Genomic DNA, 19,698 nt, shown 5'->3' on the forward strand with positions numbered 1-19,698 from the left:
TCGATTCTGGAGAAATTAGGAAGGACATTACTTACACCACACACACACACACACACACACTTACACACATACACACATAGAGTGATTTCTCAGACGCTGACTTGTGTTATGCAACGCTGGCGCAAAGTGAGAAGTGACATCCCTAGAGTGAGTCTGGAGGGCCGGGCAGGATTGCGGTGCATGTTTCCCTCTGTCGGACAACCAGCACTACTACTACTGCTGCTGCTGCTACTGCTGCTGCTGCCAAACCGTCAGACACTTTCAGTGCAACACTGTTTTGTGAGATGGGGGTGCTGGGTTGGCTCATGACAGTATGTGGGGGGTAAAAGTTTAAGAAATAAAAAATAAAAAATAAAAAACGAGAGGAATATTTTAATTAAGGTTTTGTTTTATCTAGACTAAAGTTTTTAAAATGCAAAGATTAGCCACTTCCGACTGTATCTAATTGATTTTAAATAGTGGATCCTCAACGTTCCTAAGATTCAGGGAATATTGTGTGTACTTTCCCTTCTTCGCCACTTGATGTCGCCCTCTTTAGCTTTTTGAACCACAGGGCTGACGACCAAGGACTGACGGGGGCCAGTGAGCCCTCTGTGGGCTTCATACAGTTTGTTGAATCAGAGAGTAGCGAAGTTTTGTGTGTTGTTTTTGAAACATAATCATAAATAGTGTTGTTTTAGTTGAAATGTCATTTAAAATCCGTTTTCATTACAGAGTTTAAAGGTCCCATCCTATTATCTGTTTTATATTAGACTTCAAAGGAGCTGGAACTTGATTAGTTATCAGAAAACAAACTCACTGTAGCATTATAAAACAGCGTGATTAACCCTCTGTTTACAACCTCTTCTCACAGCCTTCTTTTTTCTACTTTTGTTTTACCTTATACATCTCATCTCAGAGGGTGGAGAGTTATCACTCACCCTGGGTAAGTAGAAGCGCCCTTTGTGACATCATCAGGGGAGTGTTTCTGTAACACTTTTTGAAAAGTGGAGCGTTTAAAATGTGAGATTGATTTTTCTCTTCCTTTTTATTTCTGGGCTCATTGCAAGACGTAGAGTGCGTTGTTTTAACATGGGACCTTTAAACTTTGACCCCCTCCCCTCGTGCTCGTAGCGCCGCCTACCTTCCTGCCGGAGAACAGCATGCACAGCTGGTGCATGGACCCGCCGTTCTTGGTCAGCTCCTTCTTCAGGGTCTTGGGCGACGGCAGCGTCCAGCCGCCCTTGTTGTGGGCGCCGCCCACCTCCAGGCAGTTGATGGCGTTGTCGGAGGTGAAGCACGGCGTGCGGGGGTCCTGCAGGAGGCTTCCCTCGCTGTGCGTGCGCCGGCGCAGCGAGTTCTGCACGCTGAGGCGGCCGGCGCCGCCGGTGCCGTGCTTCTCGCAGGTGGCGCCCTCCACCATGCTGCGGCGCTTGCTGTCGCTGCGCTGCAGGTAGGCGTCGTCGCTGTCGTCCTCCTCCTCCTCCTCCTCCGACTCTTCGTCCTCCTCCTCGTCGTCCTCGTCGTCGTCTTCGTCGTACTCTTCTTCATCGGTGTTGGGCGAGGAGAGGGCGTCGGCGCTGAAGGAGCGGTCCAGGCGCAGCTCGGGGATGACGAAGGAGGAGGAGGAGGAGGAGGGCGGGGCGTTGGTGTCGGGCGGCTCGGAGGCGTTGTCTTCGTCCGTGTTGGACACCACCAGGCTGATGTTGACCTCGCCCTCATTCCTCTCGCCCTCCTCCTCCTCCTCCTCCTCTTCGCCCACCTTCTCCTCCGCCTCGCCACAGGCCAGATAGCCGCCCTCCTTCTCCTGGAGCTCCTCCCTCTCGGCCTCCTCCTCCTTGGCCTCCCTCCAGATCTCCATCCCCTCCATGCTCTTGCAGTCCTCGCCCTCGGTGGACGGCGGCGGTGTCGGAGGCACCTTGTGTCGCTCCGTCGAGCCCATCAGGCCCCCCAGGGGCATGTAGATGTCGTCCAGCGGGGTGAGGGGCTCCGAGGTGTGCGGGCTGCCCAGGGTGGGCGGCTCCGAGGGGCTGGACGGATACAGGCTGCTCTCCTCGCCCTCTGAGTTGCGCGGCGGCAGGTGGAGGCACACGCCCCCCCGGTCGCCGCCCAGCTCACATGAGGCGGCGTCCACCTTCGGCTCCAACATCTGGACAACACAGACAACAGAGGGAAAGAGTCAGTTCAGTTTAATTGACTTGTGTGTGTACATAAATATATACATATACATATGTATTTATGTATATGTTTTCAATGTTTTTATATGAGCAGGGTAAAACAATTGCAATTAATTTGCGATTAATCGCGAGTTAACTCAGGACACTAATGCGATTCCATCATATATATATATATATATATATATATATATATATATATATATACACATATGATGGAAAAGAATGGATTGCCACAATCATCATATTTAGCCCTCTGTTTACAGCCTCCTGCAAAAACTAAAGATTTTTTTCCTTGGACCCATTGACATAGTCCAAGAGGGGTCCAAGAGGGCCGGTGGTGTTTTCTCCAACCAAGTAGAGGAACTGTGCTCTTCGTGACATCACAGAGGGCACAGTGTTCGTTTCAAAACACATTTTAAGAACTAAAACCTGAGTAAACACAGACGTAAGAATACGACCTCACCCACTTCAGGTGAATTCAATGACAGGCTGAGGATGCACATGCATGTTGTAGAAAATAATGTCCAAGTCATTTTAAAATCAGACAGCAGTGGCAGAAAAATGCAAAACAATGAGTAGATATCAACGCATACAGGAGCGTAGAATAAAAAGAATCTGTCCCAGCGATAATCTCGTTGATCTGGACTCCTTCTGATCACTGGGTGGGCGTTTGAACTGTTTTATTTTTCCCTCTCGTGATTAAATTTGCCTGTGAGGGATCACCGTCGTGTCAGACGTGGCCTCGACCGTGCCGTCATGCCGGGACCACAATGGATGTCGTCAATTTCCTCTCCAAAGGTCACGCAGCCGGAAGGATGAAGACCGCAAACCGGCCGACATTCGCTTGAGGAAGAGGAGCCGCGTGTTAAAAAGTCACAGCGATCCGTCCGCGTGAGACGGCCGCACTTTATTACGCGTCCATAAACTCATTATTACTGCACACGAGCGACCTTTCACTTATGAGTCCAGCAAAAAAAAGAAAAAAGAAAAGCAGCACTGATGAGCTCCACGCGGTAATACTGCGATGAGGGGGAGCTCACACTGTGTTGTTCATGTTATTTTTGTCCGTCCTTGCTCTGTATTGCTGCAGGAGGCTGCAACAACTAAATTGTGCCGTTCCTTTGGGCACCGTGAGTGGCTGCTCCAAAACAACAACAACAAGCGTTTGTTGAGGAAAGTGACGATGCAATGACAGAAATCTTCACCTGTCGCCCAACTGTGCACACCTCCAGCAGCTCACCGAGTGCAGCATCATCGGCTGCGATAAAAAAAAATGAATGAATAAATAAAGCAGGCTAAGATAAATTATGCAATCTCTGCTCTTATATAGAGCGCCTGTGTAAACGTTTTATGGTTAAAATCAATTTCACATTCTATTTAAAAATATCTCAAAGTGCCGTCAAAGGCCTCGTTGTGCTGTAAATCCCATGATGACGGGCCGCAGTCACAAGACTGATTGCGGGTCGCTCCTCCTCCCTCTCAACACAGCTCTCATGACGGCCTTCGTCTCGGCTCCCCCCTCAGTCAGATGCCCCAGTTAGTCGTGCTCAAAACCTCCCGCAACCTGAACCCTGGTGGCGGCGCCTCAGACGTGGTTGCTGAAGGAGTTTGATACAATGTTTGTTGCTTCCATCCCAACGTAAAGATAGCTGGAAGGTCCAATCAGCTTTCAAGTCAAAAATCTGTGGGATTTCACGGTCTGCAACAATAAAATACCATGTATTTGTGATGCGGAGACCCTTTAAGACCCCACGGGCGGATGCACATAAAGAATGAATGATCGAATGGACTCCGACATCAAAGTGATGCCTCCATAATTGCAACTGAGCCACACGAAAAACAGCACTAACCACATCCTTGACTTTGTTTTACGAGTCATTCTTTCCTCGTTTGTTTGTTTGGGTGCTGTTTCATCTTCCTCATTTTGCCGTTTCTGGCCCGCGATGACAACAGCAGTGATTCAGGATCAGGGCTGAAAAATGTAACCATGACTCTGCCGCTGGATGCTGCTGGTTGGAAACACACCAGCGCCGCAAGGTGTGCCAGACCCCTCATTTCCCCTCCTAACTCTCTCTTAACCTCGCCGTGATCCCACCTAAATGGTTCACAGCGGTGCTACGGCCGAGGCAGTGCCGGGTTTCCTGCTGATGCATCTTATTTTTAGAGGTGAAATGCACTTTGGTAAAAAGCACCGGCGGAAGAGGGGAGGGAAAAAAATCAAAAACCTTAGTCTTTATCGCCTCTGAGTCGCTGCCTGAACAATTTAGGTTTTTTTTATGAGGCCACTTTGTGCGATTCTGACAGTTGAGTGGGATTATCTGCTTTTGCTCGATCCGTCATGTAGTCAGACCTGAGATTCAAACGGGCATTTTCTCTTTTCCTCCGCCGACCCGGCCGACCTCCGTCTTTCTCCCCCTGTCTACCGTACATAAAGCTCCGCTGCCCGTTGAAGATATGACTTCAGACACAATGGAGCCACCTGTCCCGTCAGATACACTTGTTAGCTCTCGGCCGCTCTGCGCTGACGCAAAAAAAAAAAAGAAAAAAGAAGAGAAAAGGAAAGAAGAAGGCAAAGTTGATGTCTCCTGCCTCCTCCCCCTGGTTCCTCATCTTTCATAAACAACAGATACGCATCAGCACGCTTCCTCGCCCGGTATCCACTTCCTCTAATTTGGCGTCGACGTGCTCGCTTTGCTTGGGGGGGGGGGCAAAAAAAAAAGTTACGCCATGCGCCTCCGCGTCTGTACGCGGTAGCGCACGTGCCGGTGCAAATGCACGGGCGCGTGGCTCAAGGTCATCAATGATTCAACACAAACACAATCGCTGGCATCGCCTCAATTAAAGCCCGGGAACAAAACCAGCGCTAAGTGGCAGGGAGAGTGGGATGCTACGCCGAGCGTGCGTGCATGCGTATGTCTGTGTGTGTGTGTGTGTGTGTGTGTGTGTGTGTGTGTGTGTGTGTGTGTGTGTGCAGAGTGAATGGATGGAGGAGACAAAGTGGATGAGACAAGCAGAAGGGAGGAAGGAGGAGAGTCGCTGGACGTAATGACACAGAAATGAGATGAGTAAGTGGAGGAGGGAGCGGGCAGAGACATAAAGCAGGACAGACGACCGGGCTGCGTCACATCTCGGCTTTTAGGAAACAGGAAGTGGCTCGTTAGGGCCCTTTGCCACGACGCTGGAAGCGGTTTTAATGCTCCCAAAATGACGCAATACGTAATAAAGCTGGACGGAAAACATATTTATATATAAAAATGAAAATGGAAAAATTCCATCTCGCTGTCTGGGTGGCCAGCAAGGTTCAAGTGTTCAATGTGCTCAAACTATTATCATCATCACCATCATCTTCATCACCCTGCGAGGACTCTGCCCCGCAGCCACTCACAGCTAATTTCTGCATTTGGCTTGATGGCTCCACGCAGGCCATTCCATTCTTTATGCGTGCTGACAGCAAACAGGTGAACTTTGGAACATGTCATAGTTCATCTCTCTCATCCTTAATTTCCCGCACACTCCCTCATCCATTTTTCCGTTCTCCGACCGCGGCACATTTTTCCAGTGGGTCTCGGAATTTCCCGGCCAATCGGCCGCTGTACGCCGGCAAAAGGATGAGAAGAAACGTTTTGGTTTTTCTTTCTCTGAAGTGAGGCGATCCCCTTCCAAAGTCGTGCCAAACGCTCCGTATGGGCTTTTGACCAGATGGATGCGGAGGTCAACACCTCCTCCTCCTCCTCGTTCACCAAGTCTCAGTGGGTACGATATAGACACAAAAGAGGAAATGAAAAGATATAAAGCTCCATCTCCTCACACCGGCTGAACAACCTTTTTGTAACGACCGGGGTCCAGACCAGAAGCCGGCAACGGTTCAACGGATTCATACTTTCTTCCCGTTATCTGGCTAACCATTAACGTTCCGTAATCACGCCAAGCTTTTACACGCAGTGATCCATTAGACGGGAAGGAGCCCCGATGGTCGGGGACGTCAATGTCGATGTGTTTACACAGAAGAGGCCGAGTGACCGGCAGCCACCAAGAGTGAAATAAAGCATGAACACAAACCTGGAAAGAGTCGGAATTCTAAAATAATCAGCCGTGAGGCGTCGAGACTTTTAATAAATGTACATTATAACATGAGAAAACAATAAATGGAAGCTCAATCAGCAGCTCAAAACCATAGCTATGCAAGAAAATAAGAAACAACAGACACACCAGTATTTTGTTTAAGGCCAGTCACGCGGGGACAGTCCGATGAACTGTCTCACGGTTGCTATGGTAACCAGGGGAAGAGACCCATCCCAGGGGAGCAGCTGCAGTGTAGCCTCTCCTCTCCAGATGCTGGATACCTTTGAACTTTTGAACCCTTTGCGTCCTCGCTGCCGTTGTCGCCCGTAATCCCCCTCGTTTCTCACGCTCACCTTTCATCCCTTCCCCCTATTTGTCTGTTACGTTACTTTAATTAATTCCCTGAGTCCCGGGTTGTGTTTCGAGTGAGAGCATTAAAATAAATAAAAAAATAAAAAATCTGAAAATTCTCCCCCGCTTGGTGTCTGGTTTCAACCATTTTGCTGCCAGGTTCACCTCACGCGTCGATACTTTCCACTTAACTCCGATAAAACATCGTCTGCCGCCGCCGCCAAACCGAAAGGACGCAGCATTTTTCCTCTTCCTGCGCGCCAGGCCACACCCTCCGCCTGCCGCAGCCACAGCCTGGGCCGGGAGGAGGTTAGAGCACTGCTGTGACTGCTGTAACACTATGTGCATTACTCTTGTTTACATCTCATCGACTGCCTCGGAGGACGCGTAAGGCCAGCGAGGAACTCTCAAGGAGCTCCAACAGTAAAAGAAATGAGGGCAGTTTCATGAAACTGGGCGCCGGACTGTGTGTTCACCTGGATTGCATATTGATTGATTAAAAAGGGAAGCCAAGAGGCACAAATATTCACTCACGTTGGAGTACATAGAGGTGCATTTAGGTCTTTAAAATTAAGTTTTTAGTATAAAAGGCTGTAGGTTTATTAATGTTTTGCAAAATCAGGGAAATTACATGTTTGAACAAAATAACGATCCAAACAAAATGCCAATATGTAACACCAAGACATAGTATCGTGGCTCAGTCAAAATGAGGTGGGAATAAAGTGTTTCTCTGCATAAAATCTTAATCGGGCGACTGGGAGCGTTGGTGCTTTTCTTCCCCGCCCGTGAGAACAAATGTGTTTTCTACAGTACGACTGTGCTGAACCACCTTATTTTCCATTAACTCTCCCCCTCCCTCTCCCTCCCGCACTGTTTTTTTTCTTTCTTTACATGCACAGCTTAGGTTGTTCATTTGCTCTAAGTGAAATCATTTGCTCCAACGCACGTCAGCGCCCGTTACGTAAACACGCGCGCAGACCCAGTTCCATTTCTTTTCCGTCCTTGCAACCCAAAAAGGTCCTTGTTAAAAAGCCTCACACACGTCGGGTCTTATCCCAGAGAAGCTGCGCCTTCAGAGATGTCCATCGATTCGAAACATGGAGGACGGCAACCCCTCCTCTCGTGTTTTCACGTTTCATCCAAATAAATAAACGGCTTGACGCGTCCCGACATGCAACTTCTGGATCTTCTGAACTCGAGCCTCAGCGGCACGTTTCTCCTACTCGGACTCGCTGGTGTACTCCTCTTCCTCCTCTGGACAGCTCTCCACCGCCTCCCTGATCAGCCTCATCCAGGCGTTCCATTCCTCTTTGCTGGACGTGTGCACAAACAATCGGCGCACCTTATATGCACCACAGTACACCAACAGGCCCATTTTCACCCCTCATTTCACCCGAGAGAAGAGCGACGAGACGGCGGGCGTTGCTCATCTCGGGGAAGGCGACCACGTCGGATATTGACTGAGGATCTTCTGGCAATATTTGCATTTTCTGCCCAAAAAAATAAAAAAACATAATAATTCAACATCCTGATTGTGCTTACACAGCATACGTCACTGGTGTCTGCCAAAGTTGCAGCACCTGCGCACAGGCAGGCAAAGTAGCGCTGATGGATTGTTGAAAGGTGATTGAAGGGTTGTGAGGTGAGGCGAGGCACGGTTGTAAAAGCTTCACACAAGTGTTAACGGACCACAACCGACTCCGCCCCTTTTAAAAGCAAACTCTGCCCCGAGCCAATCAGGAGCAGAGAAGAGCCTTCAGTGCTGTTCTTTGCTCTTCTTTTATTGAGGAAATGTCATTCAGCTCTGAAAAAAATTGCAGCTGTTTACAAGCTGGCTGCAGCTTTCTGTTATTTATTTATTTATTTATTTATTTATTTATTTCTAGTGTGAGTGTCACAGCTGTGCTAATAAGTTAAGCCTGACACCTGTTTGGCCTCCACTGATGCTGACTGGTCAGGGTCAGTGAGAACGAGTGCAAGACAATTATTCCACTGGGGACAATAAAGTGCACGGTATTGTTTCATGTCGCCGACGACTTTGGCTGCTTCCTGACGTTTACAGGTGGGAAAGAATGTGGGGAAAAAAAACTTCCTGGTGTCCTGTCAGAACTTTTCCCTGCGTTTAAACCAGTGGTTCTCAAACTTTCTCTGTCACGCCCCACCTTAGAGGAAGAAACATTTTCATGCCCCTAGAAGCCCCAAATTTGATATGGCTGTGTCTTGAGGGACCCCGATGAACCTGCAAGTGGCCCCATGTCTCTAGGACAAAGTTGACTTTTGACCCCATAGACTTGCATGGCATTAGGGCAGTGGTTCTCAAACTTTCTCTGTCACGCCCCACCCTGGAGGAAGAAAAATTTTGTGCAGAGAATAGCAGCGCTTTCAGGGGTCTTGTTTTGATGAAATTGACCACATCAACAACATCGGTCATGCGACAACATCACATTTTCTACCTGCCACACGGGATGACGTTGAGCGCCAGTCATGGCGTAGATCACGTATGATGATGCAAAGGTTTTTGATTACGTTCTATCAGCGCTGGAAAACTGTTCTTTTTCGCTCGCGCCTCGCACATTAGAAAGAAAATAGACCAGACGCCGAAACGATCGCTGCGCGGCGCGAGCCGGCCTGGGAGGTGCACCCCGCTTCAAGTCTGCCGTGAACGACACATCCATCCTGTGTACCTGAGCAGCGTCTGTGCAAAGGCTTTTGGGGTGAAATATGAAGGTATGTGAGATGAATGAATCAAATGATTTGATCGGGAATCTTAGTGTTTGGCTCTTTAAAGGCAGAACTCTTGCAACTTATTTCGGGAGGCTGTTGACGAGAGGAAGAAGATTCGGACGCGGAGGACGGCCACAAATCAGCGACGAGTCCCCTCTCATTAATGTGTCAGCGTGCGACAAGCTTCTCCTGTACACGTCTGCCTGTTTACGTTCCAGTCACTGCAATCAAAACCATCTCTGGGGGACAAAGAACAGCGCAACTTCCAACTGGCTCGCAAACAGAAAAAGAAAAGAAGCGAAACCAGAAAAAACAGCAGCGGACCATGACAGTGGGGAACAGAGAGGACCGTTTTTTTTTTATTATCATCGTTATCATCACTATATTGTTTGTTAGGGCTTCTTGCGAGTGCCACTTCAGAGGATGCCTCAGCGTTATTGATTGGAGGCTTCGGAGTTCAGGGAGGAAATGTCAGTGACGTCGCCGACCGCGTGACGCAGGGCAGCTGAACACAATGTGACCACTGATAAAGACAGAGAAACATAAAGAGCCCACAGAGGCGCTTGTTTGTGTGTGTCTTTGTGTGCGTGTGTGTGTGTGTGTGTGTGTGTGTGTGTGTGTGTGTGTGTGTGTGTGTGTGTGTGTGTGTTTCCTTGTGTCTCTTTGTCTTCATTTTTGTATCTCTTGCTATGTGAGTTTATGCTATTTTCTGGACGTTTGAACAAATATCTCATCTGTTCAACTGGAATGATGTTCCACGCGTGTGTGCGTGTGTGTGTGTGTGTGTCTGTGTGTGGGAGCAATAGGTCGCTGTCACTGTTTACTATTGATCAGAAACCAGGAGTAAGACATAGTGACTTCACTAGTGTTACCCTCCCGTCTCTTGGAAAAAAAATCATAAAAATAATAACAGTCATCGTTGGCAACTCCAGTTTCCTCAGAGGGAGGAACACAGATCATCTCTTTGACTGCACATCAACAGGCTGCACACCACCATAAACAGCACACACACATACACACATACACATTCCCCCCATTCTCTGCTTCTGCACCGGGGTAAAAAGCTCTTCCTGTTGTTTCCTCCACCTCGGTCTGAGTTTACCACCAGTCTGACGCGGCTCCGTCCCCTGTAAATGCAAAATCATGCCACCAAGCAGGAATGCCTGGAATAAAAGCATTAAAAATGGGACCAGGAGGGAGGGGAGGAAGCCGGCCGTAACTCCTGTTTATAAAGCGGAAGAAGTGACAGAAGGGGCCACGAGACCGAGCGGCACAATAATAAAGAAAGTGAAGACGAAACAGTCGAGGCGAAAACAGGAGCGGCTTTAAGTTTAATGATGGGAGTAGCGGCGGCCCGGCTCCTCTCATATGAGCCGAGTCATAAAGATGCCTGCTGATAAACAAGCCGCTTTATTGCTTTTTTTTCTCCCGCTATCGTCCCTGACATCTACCCGTCCGTCCGACACACTCTCCTCTCCGTGTGTCAAGAGTCAACCAACCAACCAACCAACCACTCCCTGCCCTCTGGCAGCAGGTCTTACGCTCACACGGCAAAGATCAGCAATGATTCCTCATCCAAGAGTCGGAATCGTAAAAAATACACTTGACTAAATCAAGCAAAGTCATAAATAAAGGGAGAAAAAAGCTGCTGAGGGAACAAAGCGGCGGGACTTGCGGAGCCTACCTGGTAAGAGGAAGCAGTTCCAGGTTACAATCCACTTACGGCAGACACAGCCACTCCACACATCCCTATTAAAGTGGCCTACTTCCTCTGTCAAACTGGTGTGTGTGTGTGTGTGTGTGTGTGTGTGTGTGTGTGTGTGTGTGTGTGTGTGTGTGTGTGTGTGTGTGTGAGTGTTGGCTGGCTGGCTGGCTGGCTGGCTGGCTGGCAGTGAGTTTGTCAGTGTGGGCTAGTCCAGCTGAACCGCGTGGACACACACAGACAGAGTGAGAGAGAGAGTGAGAGAGAGAGACAGCGAGAGCGAGAGTGGGAGAGAGAGAGAGAGGGAGGAAGAGAGGGAGGGAGAGAGAGAGAATGCCCAAGAGGCTAAGAAGGTAGAATCGCTCGCAAGCTGCACAAACAAGTGAGAAGGGAGAAAGAGGAGGAGGGAAGAGATGGAGAAGGAGAAGGAGAAGAAGAAGAGGCAGTGGGAGGAGCCTGAGAGAGATAACGAGGTGGGAGACAAATGAGTAGTGGCGGGCAGGCAGGCGCAGCCCTCCCGTTTGACGGCGGCCGTGACTAATTGCCGGCCGTGATTGCGGAACGCTGCCGCTTCTGCACATATCGGACCGACGGTGCACGGCGGCCCCGCCCCTTTCCTTTACGGCGCGCCGGCCGAGTCCCACAGGACGCACGGAGCGCACAAAGGGAACACGTATCTTTGTGTGAGCACACAATGACACACACACACGTATGTACACATATAGCTCGGGCAAACAAGCGTCCCGCAAACTCGCAAGGCAAACCGACCGGCGGCGAAGCAGGAAGTAAGTGATTAAAAAAGCTGACCCATAAAAAAATAAAAACAGAGCATGATGGGTAACGGCCCCATTAGGTACGCTATCGGTGCGGTGGGGTAGGTCGCCACGTGGCTATAAATAAACATTTTTTGGCCCCTGGTGACTCACGGCCTGTCACAACAGCTTTGACTTGGCTGATGACATCATTGCCACATTTCCCATTCAGACGGCGAGGCGGAGGCAGTGAGCCAGCAGGGACTTCATTAGGGCCCCGCCGCTATTAGAGGCGCTTAGCAGCGATTCCTCGCGTAGGTCCACGAGCGGGAGCCACGCTGGAGAAAAGCCAATGGCGTGAAAACATTTTCAATTGTTTAGTTAAAGGGAAACTAGACGAAGGTGATTCAAAGTATTTGGTCAGACCTTCCCTAGGACTGAGGAGTGCAGGAAGTTGCCTATATGGAACTAAAATCAGAAGAATCCTTTCAGGAATAAAAGATATGAAAGAGGAAATGCTTTTGCCACTTCCTTTACTGTTGCATAAATACTGCAATGCACCTTCTGGCGGAGCAGCCAAGCGGTAGACAAGTCTAAAGGGTGAAATATTCAATATTCTCTTTTCTCTACATCATGTTTTGGCTAAAAACTTCTTATCCAGACACTGAGGATATCCGTTAGCCTGGTTAAGATAGAGAACTTCTTATTTTATTCTTTTTTCCCCCCCTGTCCAAACCCAACACATTTATGTATCAGTTGGAGAAACCAGAAGCAAGTGCGAGTGCCGTGTGTGTCGAGGGACGGGGGTGGAAGCGGCTCCGGCACGGAAACCACAGTTTATGACCCTCGTTGGAAGCCAAGCGTCTGCGCCTGTTTTTCAGCAGAGGCCGGCCAAGCCTTTGCACTTTGCACACTGAAGGAATGTCTCGCATGCCACAAACACACACACACACACACCCACACACACAAACACACTTGAAAGTAATATATATCTATATTTACATAAAGGAGCCGTGTCCGTGCGTGGTAAAGTGGCCTATCTGATGACCTGATACGGGACAAACGAGGAAGCAGTCGCCTCTTTCGCCGTTTATCTCAACAAATCAACTCTAGTGCAAGTAGACGCAGATTCTTTTTTTTTTTTTCTTTCTTTCTTTCAGAGTGTGCCCACTGCAGCTGGATGGCTAATTGAACCACATGGTCATCCACTCGCTCCGCCGCTCACAGGCACATTCGCACTCACTCACTCTCTCTGGAGTGTCTCACCTTTCTCCTCCTCCTGTATCTCGAGAGCCTCTCAGCGCTGCTCAGCGCAAAAGGCTTTTTTTTGTTTCCTTTCCTTTTTTTTTTTTTTTTTGTTGCGTCTATCTCAGCGTGTGACAGCCGACAGGGAGTGTTTGACATTGAGAGGCCATCTCAGGATAGATACACACAGGCGCGCGCACACGCTGTTCAGGACAACAATGCCCTGAAAGGTTAACGGACGCAAAGAGTTGGACTTGTGCATATTCACAATCACGGCACGTCGAAAATAATGAATCCGAGCGGAGCGGCTGACCCCGTAACTTGCGTTTCGCTCTCCTTTATCTCTCACCTCGATACGACATCACGACGGAAGAACTTACCGCCAAGCGCGGCCACTCAGCCGACGCACAAACGCACATCAATCCCGAGCGTTCATCTAAATTTAAAGACAGGATGAAATTCTTTCGAGGGCGCAAAAGACGAGCGGCGCAACTTTGTTTGCGCAACATCCACGACAACAAGCGCAGATATTTGGAGCATGTTTGCAGTCACAATACACACACACATGGCAACCCTGCGCTTATCTAGAGAAACAGACCGAGAGACGCAGGAACCCACAGGTCTCGGCAGGACACACATCCCTCAGCTTGACCTTCACATCAGAGCAACAAAACCCCACAAAAACACCAACAACAACACAAAGAGCAGACGACATGCTTTACCTTGGACACAGGCATCTGGACGTGCACGCTCGCTTCCTCCGGAGTCTGTGTGTGTCTTTTTTTGTCCCCCCTACAAAGTGCAACACGCAAAGTGCAACACAGAGAGCAGATCTACAGACGCGCAACGGGAGCGCGCGCACACACGTGTGTGCGTGTGTGTGTGTGTGTGTGTGTGTGTGTGTGTGTGTGTGTGTGTGTGTGTGTGTGTGTGTGTGCGGTGCAAACAGACGCCGCCGTCTAATCCAATGTGACCAGATGTGATTTTTTTTTTCTTCCTCTCTGCGTCCTTCAGACAGGCCAGCGGTTCAGGTCCGTCTTCTCCTTTCTTTCTCCTCCTCGCCGGTTCCGCGTGTGTCGCTGCTGCAGAGTCCCGGATAATTATTTTTTTCTTTTCTCACCACCACCCCGAAGCCTCCCCAGCTCGCTAATATAGTATCTGCCAATGTGTTTGGAAAAGATAGGGGGTGTCTGTGGGATGGGCGAGAGAGGGAGGGAGGGAGCGAGAGTGTGGGGTGGCGGCGGTGGAGAAGAGGGATTTAGTGAAGGAGGGGAAATGAAGACAGATGGAATCGGGAGGTGGGGAAAAAACTGGTGTATCAAAAAAAAAAAAAAAAAAAAAAGCAGGAGGGAGGAAAGATGTTATGAAAAGATGCAACTAAAGTCCCAAGAGTCCAAGGCAGGAACTGTCCTCTTTCTCCCCCTTGTGTGTGTGTGTGTGTCTGTGTGTGTGTGTGTGTGTGTGTGTGTACTCGCTACCTCTACAGGCTATTTTTAGAAATAACACGGCGGCGAATCAAAACCTGTCAAAGAGCAGCGTGTCGAGAAGCAGACGCGCGCACGCACACACACGCACACAAACACACGAGCAAACATGGGGGGGAAACCGCAACGCGTCTCCGTTCGTCTGATCACATCGAATCGCATCATTTGATAATTTAAAAAAGAAAAAAAAAAGAGCTTTTCAAAAAGAGTTGGTTTGAATACTGTCAGTTCAGGGCACCACCGGCGGCTGCTTCTGGGACAAAACACTTCCTGTTGCATATATTATATAAAAAATGAAAAAAAAATGATGTGAAAAGGTCCTGTATTAAACCCACTGCAAATAATTTTGTGCTCTGCACCAACACTTTAAAGGACAAGTGCAATGACCCAAATTTCCCTAAAGGGATTAACTGACTCTGGCTACTTTCCTTTTTTCCCCCTTTTTTTTTTTTAGACTGCTTCACCTCCAGCCTCCTGCAGGGATGCTGGAAGTCATCCAGGGTTGTGCTTGCTGACAGACGAGCCATTGATGCAACAGTAAACGCAGCAGAAAAGGGTAATTCTTGAATTAACACAGCACTATTATAAGCAGCTGGTGCCACAGCAGTGTTTGGCTTCTTTGCATTGAATTTACAGAGAGGGAATGCTAGTTTATTCCATAAGAATCTATTTTTAAGTTGACGCTACAGTGTACTGTTTTAGGGCAAAAGGGGCATTTCAGGTGAAGGACCCATGATATTTTCAATTTCCAATCTCATGTTTACTATCATCTCTTCCTTAAAATAATTCCAATTGCGTCTGGTTAGCCCGTAATGTAATATGACAAGGTGAAAACTAAACAAATGGCAGAAGGTTTTAAAGGTATTTAAATTCCTGTTGCTACAGACTCCCGCCAGTAGTGGGAGCTGCAGCTAACTCTGCAATCCCGATTCAACACTTTCCAGGATGGTTTTTCCTTCTTTCTTTTTTTACATGCTTTAACTGTTTCTCCTGCTGAAGCTTCACATTGTTCTTCGGACGGATGACACAGATACGGGCTCTCTCAGGTCAAACTACGTCCTCTGACCCCGATAACATGCAGATCGTTTTATTCTGTGTGGCCACTGTCAACAGGCTAACGTGCCTGGCGAGAAAAATGAAGGCGTTGGTTTTGCACTTTAAACTATTGTTGGCACGCACGCCGGAGTCGGGGCCATTTTTTCTCGCGCAAGGAACGTGAGTAATTAGTACTGACAGTGAATGAATTTCATGCGCCGCTGTACCTTCACGGAGGCCTCGAGGCTTTTACTTTCCGGCCCCGGCTCGTGTGCCGCCGCATAATTGCCATTATATAACTGGCTTATGAATAGTTAAAGGTGAGCTAAAATAAAGCCAAACAGCGCTCCATCAAAGGGAAATCATTAATGTTTAAAGAGGAACGGGGGAATTAATCCTCCACTACGGGGCCTCAATGAGTAACATCGCCGGGCTCTCTCTGCCTGTGCGTCCGTCCACGTTCGTGTGAGTGACAGACGGGTGGAGTGAGGGAGGGCTGCGAGCAAGGAGAGAAGTAAAGTACTGTTTAGACAAAACTACCCACTGATTGCTGAGATTCCACGTGGCATTTTTTAGCCTCCATATTTAAAAGCACCCATCTGAGGCATTTTTCGCCCAATCAGCTCCTTTTGAGAAGAAAAGAGTGAAAAAAAAAACAATTTTTCTACTCCTGACTGGCTCTGGCGAGAATTTAGTTGACATAAATGAAACATTGCCCATGATAAGAAGAAACTATTACAAACAAGCTTGCCTTCTCAACAGTATAAGATCAACACAGGCGGCAGTTTTACAACAGATAAATAAAAGTTTTGCACAATTTATCATTTTTTCCTTTACTGGACTCCCAGAAAATCACCCCAAGCCAAGACGGCCTGTCGCCACTAAATTAAAAGTGTTTACTCAGAGATGCTCCTTTGCCATTTTACCTAAGAATGTCAGGGCTGGGAGAAAAAGCTCAAAGGTGGGGAAAAAAAGAAAATGACTGGAGAGAAAAGAGGGGCACTTGGGGCAGAGCTTCCCGTCTTAGTTGATTTATTGATTAACTGACATTAAAGAACTTCATTTAGCAGAAACGATGATTGCGTGCAGACGCCCTCAATTTTCAATAAATAATGAGCGCTTGTTATTGAAAATGGCTTTAAATTACTGCTGGATCAATCTCCACCCTTCATGGGCCGGCCATTGAGGTGTACGAGCAGCTCTTAAAAGGCACCAGAGTGCAGACGTGATTCTTTATTGCAGGTTTTTTATTTTCTAGGCTTCCATTTGACCGACTCGTCCTCACTGCTACATAACCAAACCGCAAAGCGTGATTTTAAAAGTGCCATATTATGGCCATTTTAAGATCTGAGCAGCTACTGGAGGCTCCAAACCACCGTTTACAGCCTCCTCCCAAAAAAAATCTTCCCACTAAACTGATATGTTATTGGACCTTCCACATATCCAAAAGGGAACAATAACTGTCGGTATCATGGTATTTTAGATTGAATTGATTATTGATTTTTTAGATTATTGATTAAAAATCAATTTGGATTAAAGAGAAGATTCAACTTTACCTTTCTTAACTGATCGAGACCTAAACTTCTTGTTGTCCTCCTTCCAGCTGCAAACAGTTCTTGACCTTCCCCCCCACACACGAGCGCGTGACGTCACTACTTAACGAGAATGACTCACGGCTCGAGTGACACCACGGCTGCGGCGGAGCGCTTCCGATCGTAACGCGCGACATACGTCACGCAGACTGAAGCGACGGTCGAGGTGCGTTAGCAGCCTGTGACAAACACAATTAACCGTCAGCTTTTCCTGAGCAGCTCTCACTCGGCGCTGGGCGAACTGAAAAAAGAAAAGAAAGGACGACGGGCAGGGCGGCGGCCTCAACGTGCTGCGCAGGCCGTCGGCGTCACAGACCTCAGAGTGCGGCGAGCGCGACGGGGAAACGATGCCGCTCGCTCGAGCGCCGCATGGGAGCATCTGTTTATTTTCAGCTCGTTATCTTTGGTGGCTGCTTGAGATGCAGCGTGGCCTCCGAGTGAGAAACGCTGCCCCGAGAGTTTCGCTGACTCACTTCCCATCATCTCATCTCGTCTCCTCCCGGCCTGCCTACGTTTGCGTGAGATCGCAGAAACGGATACTTGCAAAGATGCTTTCATTTATAATTAATCAAAAGGCTCTGCGAAGCCGTCAGAAAGACGGAGGGGAACTGGGAGCGCAGGGGTCCGTGCGCTGCTGCTTCTTCCAGCCACTTCCGAAGCCAAGACTGATTCTCGTAAATGTGAAGCGAGGCAGCGACCAGAGGAAACGGAACAGAACAAGCCGTCTCCGGGGCCTCGGCAGACGCGCGTAAGACATCTTTTTTAATTTTTCACTGTTTCACAAGAGAGGCGACGCCGCTGCGTTGAAAATTTATGCCACTTTCGGCGAAGAGACAAATCGACAGCGTTGCTCATCAAATGTTAACAGCGGGTGATGAAGTGAGGCCAGTCCCGCAGTAATTCTCATTTCACAGTGTGTACATGTGTGTGTGTGTGTGTGTGTGTGTGTGAGTGTGTGAGTGTGTGTGTGCGCGCAGCTGAACAATGCACTCCTGCAGCAGCTTAGCGGCTAATAATGGCCAGACATGAATTCAGCGGAAGCTCCCTGCGAAAGACTCTCATCAGCTCATTACGGCGGTCGGATGCAAAACCACAATCATGTTTGTGTCTCCGTGAAGCAGCATAGAAGTTTGATCAAGAAGTCAGCGGAGGTTTTTCTCACAGCTGGATCTCAGCCGCTAAGATTGTGATCTGGAATCTCGCACTTCCATCTTGACAAGCTCCGGACTAAATCATTTCTGTTTTTCTATCGCTCTCCCCATCGGCTTCTTTTCAGATGTGGCCAAACCAGAGAGCCTTTAAAAAACCGCAGAAGGAGGCGAAGAAGATTAGAAGCGAGTCAGAGCTGAGCTGCTGCTAAAGAGACCAGTGTTGGATGTTGCAATCGGTGGCCGTGATATCAAAAAAAAAATAAACAGGATGGCATTTTCAGATGATAAGAAGAACAAAAGAACAACACAACGACCATTTGCAAAATAAAATCGATAAATCCAGTGGATTAGGAAATATGCCATTTTCTGTAAATTTAAAACATCTGAAACCAAACAATTATGAAATGTTTGTGATTACAGATGTAAGCGAATGTCGTGAGATTGATAATTCTTGTTAGAATTAAAAACTGTGGCACTGATGTACGAGCCAGAGCTCCATCAATAAAGCAGTGTTTGTTTAATATCCTCTCTGACTTTTGCATAACGCGCTGCACATTGGACAAGAAAGCCTCTCGACGGCTCATTCACAGAGCGAGCGGGCGGATTAGAGAGTCTGAAAGTGAAAGGAGCTTAGACTTTGGGTTTCCTTTTTTTTTTTCCAAAGGGAAGCGTTCAAAGCGCTCTGGGCTCCTCGGGAGCCAGAGCAGCTGCTGACATCGACGGTGCGAAGGAGTAACCCCATTTACTGGGGTAGGGAAAAAAAGAAGCATAAAAAAAAAAACATGAATGAACATAAATGGCGAGAGTGGGCGTCGCTCCTCCACTGGGCATGTTTGTACGCTCCGTGTGGATTTGGCTACCTCGACACATAATAAAGTCCCTGAGTCAGCGAGGCTCCGGTCTTAGCAGCTCTGTGAGCGCCGGGACAAAAGTGAAAGTCGTTGACACCAGAGAAAAGTCTGAGTCAGTGGCTCATTTTCTTTGGCCTCAGCTCACTGCAGCACCTTTTGCTCATCGGCAGGGATTGTGCACAACGCTGCCTGTCAAATGTCAGAAGAGTTCTCCCACCTTGTGTCGCTGAATACGATTTCCGGAGGGTCTGGGGCATTGATGAACTTGTGAACTTGAGGGAAGTTTTCACGAGTGCAAAAATGGCTATTTTAGGTTTGGTCCAGGCTGAATAATGCACATTTACTTTGGAATAATTATACTTATTGGTGTTTCATTACATAACGCAATATATGGGCTTGTGTAATCGACAAATACTGAAAAAATCCCTCTCCTACAATCTCCTCGTATCGCCCATATTAAACAAAGCCGATTTGCATACACTTAAGCACATTTAAAATTGACTGAATACAAACTATTTGCCTCCAAGGGACTCTGGAGAAATGCAATCAAAAGTGAACTAATTTGTCGAGATGTACAAACCCAATGATTAAGC

At 48.2% G+C, this 19,698-nt stretch overlaps 1 protein-coding gene across 3 annotated transcripts in view; it reads right to left on the reverse strand.

Moving 5' to 3' along the window:
• rgs3a (regulator of G protein signaling 3a) overlaps window positions 1–19,698 on the reverse strand; it is a 70,606-nt gene that overhangs the window by 27,983 nt on the left and 22,925 nt on the right. For 2 of the 3 annotated variants that reach the window (XM_076043597.1, XM_076043599.1), the window contains one exon: window positions 1,124–2,128. In XM_076043597.1, coding sequence (XP_075899712.1) covers window positions 1,124–2,128 — 1,005 coding nt within the window. Of the gene's footprint in view, window positions 1–1,123; window positions 2,129–10,977; window positions 11,126–19,698 lie in introns of those variants that run through there. The other variant, XM_076043600.1, reaches the window with a different exon arrangement.

The sequence above is a fragment of the Nelusetta ayraudi genome, unplaced genomic scaffold (genome assembly GCF_046127955.1).
Source record: "Nelusetta ayraudi isolate G7.1 ecotype Tasmania unplaced genomic scaffold, CSIRO-AGI_Nayr_v1 ptg000076l, whole genome shotgun sequence".
NCBI classification, from domain to species: Eukaryota; Metazoa; Chordata; class Actinopteri; order Tetraodontiformes; family Monacanthidae; genus Nelusetta; species Nelusetta ayraudi.